Source organism: Stomoxys calcitrans, chromosome 5, assembly GCF_963082655.1.
Source record: "Stomoxys calcitrans chromosome 5, idStoCalc2.1, whole genome shotgun sequence".
Lineage (NCBI taxonomy): Eukaryota > Metazoa > Arthropoda > Insecta > Diptera > Muscidae > Stomoxys > Stomoxys calcitrans.
In genome coordinates, this window is record NC_081556.1 from 123476142 (window position 1) to 123494149 (window position 18008).

Here is an 18008-nt window from a genome sequence, read left to right on the forward strand (position 1 = left end):
TCTAAGTTTTATTAAAAATGCATTTACTTTCTTTTAAAAAATCCGCAATTACTTTTTGGGCAACCCAATAGAATGTTGCTCAACGATAGTGACAGTCTCTCGTGTACAGCGACTATCAAGAGACAACAATTTTTCCAGCACCCATACACCCAGCAATCTCATTTACCGGCTATCACGGGGAGTTTTTGGGTTAAATCACTAACCGTGGTTGGAACCTACTGGCTGTTGGCCGATATGGACTGTACTGGCTGTTAAAAGTCATAGAAAAATACCACCTTCAAAATTTCAGGCAAATCGAGTAAAAATAGCGCCCTCTAGTGGTGAGAGATCAGTTTATATGGCACCCATATCAGGTTTAACCGATTTCGAACATACTTGGTACAGTTATTGGAAGTCAAAACGAAATATGTAAAATTTCAACCAAATTGGAAAAAAAAAATTGCGACCTCTAGAAGCTCAAGAAGTCTCAACGGGAGATGGGTTCATATGGCGGCGAAATCGCATAAGAATTGCGCCCTCTAGACGCTTAAAAAGTCAAGACCCAATATCGGTTTATATGGCAGCTATATCAAAACACTGACCGATTTGGCCCATTTACAATCCCAATTGACCTAAACTTAAACGAAATCATACCTCAAAGGTGTGTGGAAAATTTAAGCCAAATCAGATAAGAATTGCGCCCTCTAGAAACTCAAGAAGTCTAAACGGGATAGTGGTTCATATGGCGGCGAAATCGCATAAGAATTGCGCCCTCTAGACGCTTAGAAAGTCAAGACCCAATATCGGTTTATATGGCAGCTATATCAAAACGTTGACCGATTTGGCCCATTTACAACCCCGACTGACCTAAACTAACGAAATCACTCCTCAACGGTATGTGCAAAATTTAAGCCAAATCGGATAAGAAATGCGCTCTATAGAGGCTCAAGAAGTTATAACCCAAGATCGGTTATTAATGCAGCTTTAACAACACATGGACCGATTTGGCCAATTACAATCTCAACCGACCTACACTAAAAAGAAGTCCTTCCTAAGCGATATGTGCAAAGTTTAAGCCAATTAGATAAGAATTGCGCCCTCTAGAAGCTCAAGAAGTCTCAACGGGAGATCGGTTTATATGACAGCTATTTCAGGTTATGGACAGATTAAGACCATACTTGGCACAGTTGTTGGAAGTCATTTCTCAACGATATGTGTAAAATTTCAGACAAATCGGATTAGAATTGCGCCCTCTAGAAGCTCAAGAAGTTAAGACCCAAGATCGGTTTATATTGCAGCTCTATCAATACATGGACCGATTTGGCCCATTTACAACCCCAAGTGACCTAAACTAAAACGAAATCATTCCTCAACGATATGTGCAAAATTTAAACCAAATCGGGTAAGAATTGCGCCCTCTAGAAGCTCAAGATGTCTAATCGGGAGATCGGTTTACATGGCGACTATATCAGGTTATGAACTGATTCAGACCATATTTGACACAGTTGTTGGAAGTCATTTCTCAACGATATGCGTAAAATTTCAGACAAATCGGATAAGAATTGCGCCCTCTAGAAGCTCAAGAAGTCTAATCGGGAGACCGGCAGCTATATCAGGTTATGAACCGATTTGAACCATACTTAGCAAAATTGTTGAAAGTCATTCCTCAACGATATGTGCAAAATTTCAGCCAAATCGTATAAGAATTGCGCCCTCTAGAGGTTCGAGAAGCCAAGACCCAATATCGGTTTATATGCAAGCTATAACAATACATTGACCGATTTGGCCCATTTACCACCCCAACTTACCTAAACTACTACAACGAAATCATTCCTCAAAGATAATGCAAAATTCAAGCCAAATCAGATAAGAATTGCGCCCTCTCGAGGATCCAGAATCAGGAGATCGGTTTAAATGGCAGCTATATCAGGTTAAGAAGCGATTTGAACCATACTTAGCACAGTTATTGAAAGTGAAACCAAAACACCACGTGCAAAATTTCAGCCAGCCAAATTTCAGACGGACGGACATGGCTAGTACTTTATGGGGTCTTAGACGCATATTTCGAGGTGTTACAAACGGAATGACGAAATTAGTATACCCCCATTCTATGGTGCAGGGTATAAAAATTAAAGTGTTGCACTTTTTTTGTTTGTTCCAAATGGACTCAAAAACGGCTGAACCGATTCCCATGAAATTTTCAGAAACGGTGTTTGGCCCCACGGTGAAAATAGGCAACTTAATTTTTTTGTTAACCCGCGAGGGGGGCGAACCCTCCCCTTAACCAATTTTCAAAAACTCCAGATTTTTGGGGTGGTTGAAGCGTTTTAAGCACTCATAGTCCCTTATGGGAACCCAAAAACACAAAATTGGTATAAAACTTTGGGTTAAATAATGTGGGGGACGCCCCTCCTCAAAACCCCCTCAAACGGACATGTTTATCAATTAGAACAATATGGGTATCAAAGGAAAGGTATTTAAGAGTAGAGTACAAACTTGATATAAAAATTTGACCCCAAGTGTCGGGAGGGTCCCCCACCCCAAAAAAAAAAATCCCCAACAGGACACGTTTACCCCATGCGGCAACATGGGTATCAAATGAAAGGTATTTGAATGTAGAATACAAATCTGAGAAAAAAATTATTCCTAGGTATCGGGGGCCCTCCTCACACCCAAAAGCCCCATCAGGATATGTTTACCAATTGGGACAATATGGGTATCAAATGAAAGGTATTTGGAAGTAGACCACAAATCTGATATAAGAAATTGATCTAAAGGTGTCTAAAGGGACTCCCCAACCCCAACAACCACCAAAACAAGTATGTTTGTCCAACGTCACAAAATAGACAGAAAATGCCATATGAAAATGCATTGGGAGTACAATGCATTTTCATATGGGTTCACTTTTGGATAAAAATGGTCTTTCGATTTGACTTCTTGAGTCCCTAGAAGCCGCAATTATTATCCAATTGCACGTAGTGTACTGTTACGACATTCAACACTCGTGCCATGAATGGTCCAAATCGATCTATAACCTGTTATAGCTCCCGTATAAATCTATCTCCCGATTAGACATCTTGAGTCCTTGGAAGTCGCATTTATTATTCGATTTGACTAAAATTTCGCAGGTGGTGTTCTATTAGGACTGCCAACATCCATAGTAGGTGTTACCCAAGTCGGTTCATAATTTTGTATAGATCCAATACAAGAAGATCTGTCGACTAGCCTTCTACTACTCCCAGAAGCTTAAATTTTTGCCTTGTTTGGTCAACAAAGCAACACTCTATGTGAATCTTCGAGCCAAGTCTAGCGAAAATTGTTCCTGTAAATAGCACTTCGAAGCAAATGGTTGCCTGTTTCTTTAGCAAAACTTGTCATGTGGCAACTTTGGACGGTCATTCTAAGTGGTAATCCACAATTTGATTTCCTGAAGTCGTGAAAGCAATTCGAAAAACGAACAAGAGAAAATGAATCATCCCGACACGGGGTAACTGTGAGTAACACACAGCTTGTTCTTCGTTATTGCAAAAGGCTTAGCTGGGGGCTACCGGGCGCGTCCACACGTTGCGAATAGTGGAATACTCCATACGAAGTAGCTACAACTGCAGCCGCGTGGAGAGTCTAAGCGATAGGCGGGGGTGGAGGGTCTCAGCGAGAGGCTTCAATTTCAATCCGCTAGCTTTACTCCTTCGAAAGTTAGCGTTACCCCCATCCTCTGGTGGAGGCTATAAAAATACGATCACGTTGCTTCAATTAAGTTTTTAAGACCGTCGCAGTTGGCGAATTGTGGTTCTATGTGTTTGCCTACAAAACAAAACAACACTCGACTGTGTGGATCTTTGAAGTCCAGCCAAGTCTAACGAAAGTTGTTCTTGGAAGAAGCACTTCGAATGAAACGGTTGCTTGTTTCTTCGGCAAAACTGGCCATGTGGTAACTGTTCCTCTTGAGCGAAGTAGGATGGTCAATTCTGAGTGGTAATTCACAAGTGATAGCCTGAAGTCGTGGGAGAAATTCAAAAAAACGAACAAAAGAAGATGAGTCATCCCGGAACGGGGTAACTGTGATACCACACAGCTTGGAACTTTGAGCTTCAATCTGTGTGGTGTACATCGTTATTACGTGAGGCTTAACAGGGAGCTATCGGGCGCGTCCACAGGTTGCGGAGGAATGCTCCATACGAGGTAGCTGTAACTGCAGTCGCGGACAATCAGCGGTATCGAGTCTCGATCGAGTCTCACTGAGAAGCCGGGTGGCACCGGCTCTTGCTTAAATACTGAGTGGCTATGATGATCCATACGACAAATTGAGTTATTGGCGACATTAAATAATCAATGGCCATTATGTTCCCGCGGCTTGACGAGGATCGCCACCTCCACATGCTAATGTGGGTATAACAACAATCATTGTTTACCATGACAAAGCGAACTCTCACACATCGGTTCAAACCAACAGTTTAATGACCGGCCATTACGTCGAATTGATGGGTCATCTCCCAAACAGCCCTGACTTCGCACTGAATGACTTCATGGTCATTTATGTTGGGCGCCAGAAAATGCTGCTAAAGCATGTTTTGGAGGTGTCTCAAGTGGAGTGGAAAAACAGCTTCGACAATTGATTTGAGCGCATGCAAAAGTTTTCAAATCATGCTGGAGGATACTTTGAAAACAATAAAACCATTTTGATGATAAAAATTTGCATTCTCATTAGGCCAAAAATTTATATAGCAGCCCTCGTACTTTTCACCAAATTTTGTTTGTTCCAATTTTTAGCAGAATCTATGGCGGTGGGTGTTCAAAATTCGGCCCGGCCGAACTTAGTACATTTTTACTTTTTTTAAAGACGTAACTTGATATCAGAAGACGGACGGACGGACGGACATGACCACATGGGCCTTAGATTTTTGCGATCCCCAAGTATATATATCTACCTTATGGGTTCAGAAATGGCTATTTCGATGTGTTACAAATAGAATGGCAAAATGAACATACCACCGTTCTTCGGTGATGGGAATAAAAACCAAGGCATTAAATAAGACCTAACTGTGAATGTATTGGGTTGCCCAAAAAGTAATTGCGGATTTTTCATATAGTCGGCGCTGACAAATTTTTTCACAGCTTGTGACCCTGTAATTGCATTCTTTCTTCTGTCAGTTATCAGCTGTTACTTTTAGCTTCCTTTAGAAAAAAAGTCTAAAAATATATATTTGATTAAAGTTCATTCTAAGTTTTATTAAAAATGCATTTACTTTCTTTAAAAAAATCCGCAATTACTTTTTGGGCAACCCAATAGGTCCAATGTCGTCTTTCTTTCAGAATATCGGCTGAGGACAATAAGTCACAGCAGACTACCTTCAATCAGAAGCTTGATGCATATGGGGGTTTAAAGTCCATTTCATGGGCTGCAAGTTAAATATTTCGATTTGTATAAGCCTTTCTCGGTAACGGCAAACTTCAATCCTTTACGTCTACTAAACAGTGCTTGAAGTTCAAGTTTATTTTAACCACCTCTAATCGACTATCAAGACACTTCAGAAGTCCACTTCTCCAAGCACTTGAAAACACGGTACTACATTTTCCTTATGTTTTTCATACACTCGGTCGCTAATGTCAATATTTAGCCAAAAGATAAAGAAACCAAAAACAAAAGGGAGCCGTGGCAGCAGTAGCACCATCATCAGCATATGGCTGAGGTTGCGATATCAGTGAATGAATGCTCGCTCTGCCGACTGGCAAAACTCATGTTGTTCTTATGTCAGCGCCCCAAACAACAAAATGGAAATGTGAACGAACAGTAGCATCGCTTGAGCTTCGAGACATCGACCATGCCGCACACAATGAGTCCTTGACTTTTCTATGGCTTTCACTGTGGGTCACAGTGTTGTCCCATCTCAATGCAAGCATGCATGGAGAGGAGAAATAATGAAAATTGTCGTAAAGGTGAAATGAGCGATTTTTTTTATAGACTAAAAAAAAATATACAAATAAAACAAAGTTAAAGCGGAATTGACTTAAGGGTTGTTAGAACACATGAATGCCAAATGAAGGGCTTACATCATTATCAAACTTGACATTTGCCATATGCCACAAAACACATTGACGATAGGAAACGGAGAATGAGAAGGAAGTACTATTGCACACAAAAAAAGTCATTTGAAATAAAAATTTCTTGGAAAAGTCTTAAAATATTTAAAATTCAAGTAAAAAACTTAAATTAAGGACAAAAAAGTTCCATTGTGAGATCGGTTTATATGGGAGCTATATCAGGTTATAGACCGATTTGGACCCTGCTAAGCACAGTTGTTGGAAGTCTACACAGAACACTTTCTGCAAAGTTTCAGTCAAATCGGACAAAAATTGCGGACCCCAGAGGCTCAAGAAGTCAAATCCGGAGATCGGTTTATATGGGAGCTATATCAGGTTATAGGCCGATTTGGACCGCACTTGGCACAGTGGTTGCAAGTCTACACAGAACACTTTCTGCAAAGTTTCAGTCAAATCGGACAAAAATTGCGGACCCCACCGGCTCAAGAAGTCAAATCGGGAGATCGGTTTATGTGGGAGCTATATCAGGTTATAGGCCGATTTTGACCGAACTGGGTACAGCTGTTAAAAGTCATAACAGAACACTGCATGCTCAATTTCAGCCAAATCGGACGAAAATTGCGGACCCCAGAGGCTCAAGAAGTAAAATCGGGAGATCGGTTTATATGGGAGCTATATCGGGTTATAGACCGATTTGGACCGTACTAAGCACAGTTGTTGGAAGTCTAAACAGAGCACTTTCTGCAAAATTTCAGTCAAATCGGACAACAATTGCGGACCCCAGAAACTCAAGAAATCAAATCGGGAGATCGGTTTATATGGGAGCTATATCGGGTTATAGACCGATTTGGTCCGTACTAAGCACAGTTGTTGGAAGTCTAAACAGAATACTTTCTGCAAAATTTCAGTCAAATCGGACAAAAATTGCGGACCCCAGAGGCTCTAGAAGTCAAATCGGGAGATCGGTTTATATGGGAGCTATATCAGGTTATAGACCGATTTGGACCGTACTAAGCACAGTTATTGGAAGTCTAAACAGAACTCTACATGCAAAATTTCAGCCAAAGCGGACAAAAATTGCGGCTTCTAGGGGCTCAAGAAGTCAAATCGGGAGATCGGTTTATACGGGATCTATATCAGGTTATAGACCGATTTGGAGGGTACTAAGCACAGTTGTTGGAAGTCTAAACAGAATACTTTCTGCAAAATTTCAGTCAAATCGGACAAAAATTGCGGATCCCAGAGGCTCAAGAAGTCAAATCGGGTGATCGGGGAATATGGGATCTATATCAGGTCATAGGCCGATTCGGACCGTACTGAGCACAGTTGTTGAAAGTCTAAACAGAACACTTTCTGCAAAATTTCAGTCAAATCGGACAACAATTGCGGACCCCAGAGACTCAAGAAATCAAATCGGGAGATCGGTTTATATGGGAGCTATATCAGGTTATAGACCGATTTGGACCGTACTAAGCACAGTTATTGGAAGTCTAAACAGAACTCTACATGCAAAATTTCAGCCAAAGCGAACAAAAATTGCGGCTTCTAGGGGCTCAAGAAGTCAAATCGGGAGATCGGTTTATATGGGAGCTATATCAGGTTATAGACTGATTCGGACCGTACTTGGCACATTTGTCAAAGGTCATAACAGAACAGCACTTGCAAAATTTCAGCCAAATTGGACTAAAATTGTGGCTTCCATGGGCTCAAGAAGTCAATTCGGGAGATCGGTTTATATGGTGGCTTTATCAGGTTATAGACCAATTTGGGCCGTACTTGGCATAGATGTTGGAAGTCTTAAGAGAACACCATATGCAAAATGTCAGCCACATTAGACAAAAATTACGGCTTCCAGGGTCTCAAGAAGTCAAATCGGGAGATCGGTTTATATGGAAGCTATATCCAAATCTGAACCCGTATGGCCCATTTGTAATCCCCAACGACCTACATAAAAATTAAGTATCTGTGCAAAATTTCAAGCGTCTAGCTTTACGCGTTCGACCGCTATCGTGATTTCGCCAGAGGGACGGACGGATATGGCTAGATCGAATCGGAATGTCGAGACGATCCAGAATATATATATCCAGAATATATATATATATATATACAATACTTTACGGGGTCTCAGATCAATATTTCAAGATGTTACAAACAGAATGGCTATAGACTAGTATACCCCCATTCCTATGGTGGTGGGTATAAAAAGATTCTGTGCAAAGTTTCAGCTCAATATCTCTATTTTCAAGGACTATAGCGTGATCTCAACCGGCAGACAGACGGGCGGACATACCTAGATCGTCCTAAATTTTTATATATACTTTATAGGGTCGGAAATAGATATTTCAAAGAGTTGCAAACGGATACCGTAGCGCAGGGGTTGTCCGCCTATGACGCTGAACGCCTGGGTTCGAATCCTGGCGAGACCATCAGAAAAAATTTTCAGCGGTGGTTTTCCCCCTCCTAATGATGGCAACATTTGTGAGATGCTATGCCATGTAAAACTTCTCTCCTAAGAGGTATCGCACTGTGGCTCGCCGTTCGGACTCGTCTATAAAAACGAGGCCTCTTATCATTGAGCATAAACTTGAATCGGACTGCAATCACTGATATGTGAGAGTTTGCCCCTGTTCCTTAGTGAAATGTTCATGGGCAAAATTTGAAATTTTTTTTTGGAAACGCAATGACAAAATGAATATACCCCCGTCCTTCGGTGGTGGGTACAAAAAATAAACAGAAGTTAAAAAAAAAATTAAAAAAAAATTAAGTCTTTAAAAATTTTTAAAATATAACATATATAATAAAAAAAAAAAAAAAAAATATTAAAACAATAAAAAATATTTTTTGAAAAAAAAACAAAAATATTTATTAAAAAAAATATATAAAAAAAAATATATATATAAAAAATAAAAATACAAAAATAGAAATAAAAAACTATACTTTAAAATAATATAATATATACATATATAAAAAAAATAAAAAAAATTATTCTATAAAAACTATTTTATATAATATTTTAAAATTTTTATAAAATAAGAAATTTTTATAAAATTTTTCTTTTTAAAATTCTTTTTTTTTTCTAAAAAAACTATGAAATATTTCTTATTTATCTAAAAAAATTTTCTACTATAAATTAAAAGAAAAAGTGTGTCATTACTTACATCTGTCATCTTCATCTAGAAATATGTAACTTATTAAAATGGCTCCCAAAATGCCAAAGAACTATAAAGAACGGAAAAAAGCAATAAAAAAAGAAAATTGTTATAGAGATTTCTGACAAAAAAATCACACAGAGGAGTGTTATGTGACTTCATACCGCTAATATACACTGCACTCCTGAGTGGACAACCTCAACAATGTCATAGGTCAACAAACAATCGTCCACTCGTTCCGGCCGCAATGGACGAAAGGGATCTTCTGAGGTAATATTTGTATTGTACGTTGCCTTACAGCCATAGCCATTCACCTCGAACCAGGAATAGCTCCCGGTACCCAAATTTAATAAATCACTGTCCTAAAACAAAAACAAAAGAAAAACAGAATAATTTATACATTTTGTGTGTGACACATAGACATTAAATTCTTAAGGGGTATGCTCATGAAATTACTCATAAAGGATGAAAGGTAAGTGCAATACTAGGAGAAAGCAACATGGAGGAAAAAATTGTGAATAAATCTAAAAATATGGTAAAAAAAAATATGAATAGTTTTACACAGTTTAAAAATTATTCAATAATGACCAACCGAATGTTACACACAAAGGGGACATTATTAAATGAGTTTTTGAAGAAAAGAAGTCGTCAGATTTTTTTCAGACCAATCGGGATATAGATACCCACACCACTGGTAGACGCGTTTTGATTATTGGTTAGATAACCATTTTCAACACCATCGTGGATCAAGACGGACAAACGGATATGATCAGTGGTGTTGTCCTTATTTGTTTGAAAAAATCTGGCAAATTTTTTCTTCAAAAACTCAAAAATTGCCTGAGTTGTTCAGACAAATCGGGATATGTTGTAGATACCTAAATCTATGTTTTGATTATTGGTTACATAATCATTTTCAACACCAACGTGGATTAAGACGGGAGGACGGATATGATCCACGACGGAAGGATTTGATCCAAGACGGTGTTGAAAATGATTCTCTAACCAATAATTCGAAACGCGTCGATCAGTGGTGTGGGTATCTATATCCCGATGAGTCCGACAAATCGGGATATAGTTACCCACACCACTGGTGGACGCGTTTCGATAATTGGTTAGATAACCATTTTCAACACCATCGTGGATCAAGACGGACAGACAGATATGATCCACGAATATAGACGGATATGATCCAAGATGGTGTTGAAAATTATTATCTAGCCTGAAATCAAAACGCGTCCACCAGTGGTGTTCGCTTCAATGCCTGATTTGTCTGAAAATATCTGGCAATTTTTTTTTCTTCAAAAACTCATTAAAAAATATTCCCTTTGTGCGAAACATTCGATTGGTCATTGGTCTTTAAGTTTTTGAAGAAAAGAAATTGCCTGATCTTTTTCAGACAAATAAGGGTATAGATACCCACCAAACTGGTGGACGCGTTTCGATTATTCTTTAGATAACCATTTTCAACACCATCGTGGATCAAGACGGACAAACGGATACGATCCACGATGGACGGATATGATACAAGATGGTGTTTAAAATGATTATCTAACCATTAATCGAAACGCCGATTTGTCTGCAAAAAAAATCAAGCGATTTCTGTTCTTCAAAAACAGATTGACCAATGACCAATCGAATGTTACACACAAAGGGGAGATTAGTAAATGAATTGTTGAAGAAAAGAAATTGCCTGTTTTTTTTTCAGATAAATCGGGATATAGATACCCACACCACTGGTGGACGCGTTTCGATTATTGGTTAGACAACCATTTCCAAAACCATCATGGATCAAGACGGACAAACGGATATGATTCTCGATGGACGGATATGATCCACGACGGAAGGATTTGATCCACTGGTGGACGCGTTTCGATTATTGGTTAGATAACCATTTTCAACACCAACGGCGTTGGTACAATAAGATTACCAGAGCGGCAAAACGTTCCTCCTAGAAGATTTTTTGTGAACAGGTCGATAGCGTTAATGATGCCGCCAATCTTAAAAAGTTTCTCTAAAAAACCCATGTCCAAACTAAAACTTTAGTAGACGACATGGGAGTGAGAGCAGAGACAACACAGGCCATGTGTTGAGGCTTTTGATAAAAACGAATTTTCCACATGATACGAAGGGACTCACAGAGATACCGGAATCTTGGAATAATGAGATTGATCGAAGGCTTATTATTACAAAATTTATGGTAATGGAAGCCTTGAGGAGTTTCAAACCATTTAAGTCTCCCGGACCTGTCTAGTGCCCCATCTTGCCACATCTGGCGTGCCTAGGACTTGCATATACTCCGAAAGCCTGACAGGAGTCAAGGGAGGTAGTTATAACCAAGCCCGGCAAGGCAAGTTATGCGACATCAACGGCCTACAGACCTATAAGCCATACGTCCTTCCCACTCAAAACCATGGAACGCATTGTGGATACCATGATAAAGAGTTTTGAATACAAACTTACAATACAATCAAAATGCGCATTAGCGGTTTGCATTGACGTCGAGGGGGCATTTAATAATGTGCGGAATGACACATTAATGCAATCCTTAGACCAGTACCGGGTGTACCGAGTCCTTAGAGACTGGATAAACCATATGCTAAGGAACAGGTGGATAAATTGTGGATCTCATGACATAAATATAAGGGAGAACGTGGGACAGGACACGCCACAGTGGGGCATTTATCGCCACCATATGGGTGATCCCCCTAAATAACCTATTACGGATGCTGACTGAGACAATGGTATAATACTTCTAAGGGGTAAGGATCCGAATCAGCCATGCGGAAGGTCTGAAAGGGTAACGCAGATGGCATACGACTGGGCTAGACCTGGGTACTCAATCAGGGTTTGAATTGCAGACTTCAAAATAGAGGCAGCAGAGCAAAACAATTTTTCAAGCAATTAAAACCGTGGTCTCAATGTTAACCCAGAAAAAACCGAAATCTGGTTGTTCACGAGGAAGACTAAATGGAACGATTTCGTAATCTGACATGGTCAAATACTTTGAAGTGAACTTGGACAGGAAACCGAAGTCGAAGTCGCGCATTCAGGAATGTACCGAGAAGGCGCACAGATGTTGGGCACTATGTAGACGGACCGTAGGTTCGAAATGGGGCCTGAATCCGAGGATAGTCCACTGGCTCTATAGGAGCGTGCTTAGACCCATACTCAGTTATGCCTCAGTAGTTTGGTGGACTGCGATGGAGAAAAACTGCAACGTTAGGATAATACAACAGATTCACAGAATGTGTTGTCTTGCCATAGGCGGAGCGATGAGGACCACATCCACTAGGGCACTAGAGACTATTCGAGATATCCGACCCATAGACATACAGATAAAGTGTGAGGCTGCCATTGCGGCTATGAGACTTAAGGCGATGTGAGAATGGATAGAGGATAGTAGCAGGTCATACCACAGCGGTATAATTGAGGCGACGATAGGAAACCTGGAAGGATTGAAAGAGGTTTCCGATCGGATACGTGAAACGACACTAGAGGTCGAGTGCGAGGCATTGCTGCCAGTGGTACATGGATAGATCAAAGCTAGAGAACAGAATGGGTCTGGGGGTCTACATTGAGAGCCCAGGGACTGAGATCTGTGTTAGACAGCCTGACCATAACATGTTCCTGCAGGCAGAGATCCGGGCAATCACGGAATGGGTAAGATGGGGTGGTGCAAACGCGAGCACGTCGAGTGTGAACATCTTTGGGGACAATAAACAGGTCATAAGGGCAATAAGTACCAGGACGGTAAAATCAAGAACAGTCTTACAGTCTAAGAACGAGATGAACGCCTTCTCTGAGGATGGCACGATCCGCATCGTTTGGGGGAATGAAAAACCGGGTAATCCAACAAACTTGGTTTACCCGAAGCCTTTCTAAGAGCGTGGGCTACGAACGTGGAGCAGCGAAACGGTCGGCAGAACGACGAAAATCCTATGGATAGGTACGGATTGTGCGAAGACTGTAAGGAAGCAAGCAGGAGGTCAGAAAAGCTTTTGGTATCATAATAGGGCATGTAGGACTACGAGCTCACTTATTCAAAACCGGTGCAGCAAATGATAGCATGTGTAGGGCATGCGGGGAGATGATGAGAAGCGGATAACAGATACCGGTACTAAGGTGGGGAAACAATACTAGACATAAACCTACTAAGGGGAGTGGTATGGAAAACAATTAGGGATGTTTTAAGCAACAAGGAGTTGCTGACTTAAATTTTCTTTTTCGAGGTTACTTTTAAGTATTTAGAGCGCACAACAAGCCGATTACTGGCTTAGTTATGTATCTACAGTGGGATGGGTCGGATTAATATTTTTTCTTTAGAAAAGCTTTTATTTTATTGAAATAATTTTTTTATCAAATACTCGTACCATAAGGCTTTTCGAAACCATAATTACTCACATTGTTGACTACTATAAAAATATTACAAAAAATTATCCCCAGGAATTAAATCATCTTTAAAAGCACATATCTGGGATTAGCAATGACAAAAGATATGTGGCTTGGTTATTGTATTTTTTATTATTAACTTTTACCACAAGTTCAATAACCCGCTGTTCGTTTATAAGCCTTATATCATCATAATATTAGCCAAAGATCCAAAATGACCATATGACTAAAAGCGGACATGACATGCTATGGATGATGATGGTGGTGATGATGATGACAATGATATTCTTGTACTTACCCTATCCAATGTCCCCACATTTAGATAGAAACATATTAAAAATGAATTCCAGCCAATCCATAGAAAATTCCATATTAAATACTGAAATGAAACAAAAGATAAGCAAAGGGGAAAAGATGAGAAAAAAAAATCAACCAACAGTAAAAATAAAAACTCGTTTATTATGATTCATGATAACATCGATCTATTATTACACAGAAAACAATTATTCATGGCATTAAGGTAAACAGTAATGAATATTCCGACGCTCATTGATTCAACGCGGGCACACTTGAAGATAGTCATATAAAGTCCCCCACCCAAGTAGACAAAACAAAAACGTCCAAGTCCACACCCCAATGTTTGCGGAAAATGATAATATTTTTATTATTATCATTTGAAGTCTATTGATCGCTGAGATAAGATAAAGAAAAAAGTTTCACTGTCCTCGGAAGTTATTCCCTCAATGAATTCGTTTTATTTGTAGCTTTAAGTGAAAATCTCATAAACGTTGGGTTACAAAATCGACACCCCCACACTCCAAGTTAAATGTAAAAAAAAAAACAAAAAAAAATAATTCACTGGAAAATGTTAAAAAAAAATACAGCTTATATGTGTGTGTGGGAAATAAAAGTAAAATTTATTAAAAACTGTGGCGTCTCTTTTAGTTATGTCAGTCAGTCTGTGTCAATATTTGTATTTTGATTTTGCTTGAAGTAAGAAGAGAAGCGGTTGGTGGACATGTGAGAAATTTCTCACTTTATCGAAGTAATAACTTTCACTATGAATGTTAATATCAAGGCTTATCGAGACGGCAATTAAGTCCATACAGACCAGACGTAGGTAACTGCTAGCTAGCCTAATAGTAAATAAAGGAAATATTTGTTTAATTAGTTCACTTAGAGTTATTGTTTAATCATATGTAGACCCTATAAGTGAGCTCTAGGAGTTCCGATAACCCAGAAAATGTAAAACATGTAAAAGCGTGTCGAACCTTGGATACCCACCACCATGGATAAATAAACCATTCTCTTTTATAACAACTCCACTGCCATATCCATTGTGATATGCAAATCAGGCTGGTCTGGATCATATTTGATTAAGGTCCCGAGATCTCTTACACAAGTCACAGTTTCAGCGAAATCGGGCTACAAATCCGCTTATTATGGACTCAAGACCCTTAATCGGCAGATCGGTTTATATGGCAGCTATATCTAAATATAGTCCGATCTGAGTAGCTTTACTCCTTCGAAAGTTAGCATGCTTTCGCCAGACAAACGGACGGACGGACATGGCTAGATCGACTTAAAATGACATGACGATGAAGAATATATATAATTTATATGATCTTAAGCGAATATATCGGATGTTATAAACGGAATGACGAAATTAGTATACCCCCATCCTATGGTGGAGGGTATAAAAAAAAACATTGAATATAATTATCTTCGCCGTAACAGGCGAAATACTTAAAAATTAAAAATATTCGACAGAGCCCGGCCGGGATTAGGACCTGGACACACGGAGCAAAAGCGAGAGCCGTTGCCGTTGTCTAGCGTTCGAAGCCATCAATACAACTTCCAACATATGCACAAAATCATGTGCACCATGGAAGTAGTGTAATTGTCGCAGAAAAAAAGTCTGTCATTGCACGAAAACACATGCATTGGGACAAAGTACAGCTAATAGAGTGAGTTGTTGAGCGTGGTTAATGCGGTAATTGTATCATAGAGGCGTTTTTTCAATAAATACGATTCAAATACAACATGCCAACGCACGGCCCTTCAAGCCATCACACCTAATATGGTTGAAAAGTCTTCTAATCCAAGACGAAACGCGTCCCATAGTGGTTGGTGTGTCTTATTATCTCTGACTTTTCTTTTCCATTTGCAAAGAAAATCTGCGATCATTAAGCTCTTATTTTTATACTATTGGGTTGCCCAAAAAGTAATTGCGGATTTTTCATATAGTCGGCGTTGATTAATTTTTTCACAGCTTGTGACTCTGTAATTGCATTCTTTCTTCTGTCAGTTATCAGCTGTTACTTTTAGCTTGCTTAAGAAATAAAGTGTAACAAAAGCAAATTTGATTAAAGTTCATTCTAAGTTTTATTAAAAAGCATTTACTTTCTTTTAAAAAATCCGCAATTACTTTTTGGGCAACCCAATATATACTAATCTAGTAATTTCGTTTGTAACACCCGAAATATTCGCTTAAGGCCATATGAAGTGTATATATATATATATATAGCCGCTTGAAATTTTGCACACATACTTAATATTAATGAAGGTCGTTGGGGATTGCATATGGGTCATATCGGTTCAAATTTCGATATAACTCCCATATAAACCGATCTCGCGATTTGATTTCTTGAGCCCTTACAAGCCGAAATTTTTGCCCGATTTGGCAGAAATTTTGCATGTAGTGTTCTGTTATGACTTTCAACAACTTTGCCGAGTACGGTCCAAATCGGTTTATAACATAATATGGCTCCCGTATAAACTGATCTCCCGATTTGTTTTCTTGAGCCATTACAAACCGCAAATTTGTTGTTCGATTGTTCGATTTGACTGAAATTTTGCATGTAGTTTTCTGTTACGACTTCCAATTGTTGTGCCTACTACAGTCCAAATCGGTCTATAAACTGATATAGCTCCCATATAAACCTATCTCCTGATTGGACTTTCTAAGACCTTACTAGCCGCAATTTTCTTCCGATTTGTCTGAAATTTTGCTTGTGGCGTTCTGTTACGACTTCCAACAACAGTGCCAAGTACAGTCCACATCGGTCTATAACCAGATATAGCTCCCATATAAACCGATCTCCCGATTTGATTTCTTGAGCCCCTGGAAACCGCAAATTTAGCCCGATTTGGCTAAAATTTTCCACGTAATGTTCTGTTATGACTTTCAACAACTATACTAAGTACAGTCCGAATCGGTGTATAACCTGATATAGCTCACATATAAAGCGATCTCCCGATTTGACTTCTTGAGCCATTATAAGCCGCAATTTTTGTCCGACATCGCTGAAATTTTGCACGTAATGTTATCTTACGACCTTTAAGAATTGTGCCAAGTACGGTCGGAATCGGTATACAACCTGATACAGCTCCCATATAAACCGATCTCCAGGTTCGACTCTTGAGCCCTTTCAAGCCGAAATTTGTGTCCTATTTGGCTGAAATTAAGCATGTAGTGTTTTGTTATGACTTCCAACAACTCTGCCTAGTATGGTCCAAATCGGTCTATAACCTGATATAGCTCCCATATAAACAGATCTCCCTAATTGACATCTTGAGTCCTTACAAACCACAATTTTTTGTAGATTTGGCTGAAATTTTGCATGCGGTGTTCTGTTACGACTTCCAACAACTGTGCCAAATAGTCTATAACCTGATATAGCTCCCATATAAAACGGTCTCTCGATCATCCCTTTTCGGTTCCTAAAAGCTGGTTTAACAGAAGTTTGGTATATAGAATAAATTTAAGTCCCTCAACTAAATTTATTTTGTATACATTTTTTGCAGAATCCATGGTAATAGGTTCCCAAGATTCGGGCCGGTTGAACTTAGCACGCTTTTACTTGTTATATTTAAAGGCCAACATAGCTACAAATCGCGAAAAATTTTATAGATTCAGAAGTCCTCTAGTAATTTCCATTAATCTGTGTTAAGTGTACGTTTAACAATCACAAGTTCATTTCAAATGTAAAAAGCGTTGCTTTTGTTTTGCCCGACACTGTATATATTTCAAAAAGAAATTGTTTCAATACTTACTGTTATTATATATTTTATTCTAAAATGATATGCTCCATAAAATCCAAAGATTATAAATAGTATATGAAAGAAATTTACAAATATGGGCGCCCACATGTATCCGAGAAAATCGAATACTTGGCGTTCGATTATGGTTATCTGTAAAGAGAGAGAGAAAAATAAAACAAAACACATTAATAAACAAACTTTTGCAACTTCGAAGCAAGAAACTTAGTTCAACTCAACTATTGTATATAGTAATAAACAAAAAGAAAAAAGTCTCATAAAATTGTTATGTTTAGGAACAATAAACAAAGGCTACAAAAATAAAAGCCTAAACAGCCCAGACAGCAGACACAGGGGGTCAATGAAAATAAATGTCAGTCGATTAATTAAAACAAAATGAAATATTCC

At 39.0% G+C, this 18008-nt stretch overlaps 2 protein-coding genes across 8 annotated transcripts in view; one reads left to right on the plus strand and one right to left on the minus strand.

Moving 5' to 3' along the window:
• Window positions 1-18008, plus strand: part of LOC106085974 (angiotensin-converting enzyme) — a 312626-nt gene that overhangs the window by 128893 nt on the left and 165725 nt on the right. The gene's annotated exons all lie outside the window — the stretch shown is intronic.
• LOC106091494 (sodium/potassium-transporting ATPase subunit beta-1-interacting protein) overlaps window positions 1-18008 on the minus strand; it is a 198112-nt gene that overhangs the window by 52299 nt on the left and 127805 nt on the right. For all 7 annotated transcript variants that reach the window (XM_059369089.1, XM_059369092.1, XM_059369093.1 and 4 more), the window contains exons 3-6: window positions 17616-17753; window positions 13858-13938; window positions 9335-9532; window positions 9180-9240 (exon numbers count right to left, since the gene is read on the minus strand). In XM_059369089.1, coding sequence (XP_059225072.1) covers window positions 9180-9240; window positions 9335-9532; window positions 13858-13938; window positions 17616-17753 — 478 coding nt within the window. The remainder of the gene's footprint in view (window positions 1-9179; window positions 9241-9334; window positions 9533-13857; window positions 13939-17615; window positions 17754-18008) is intronic.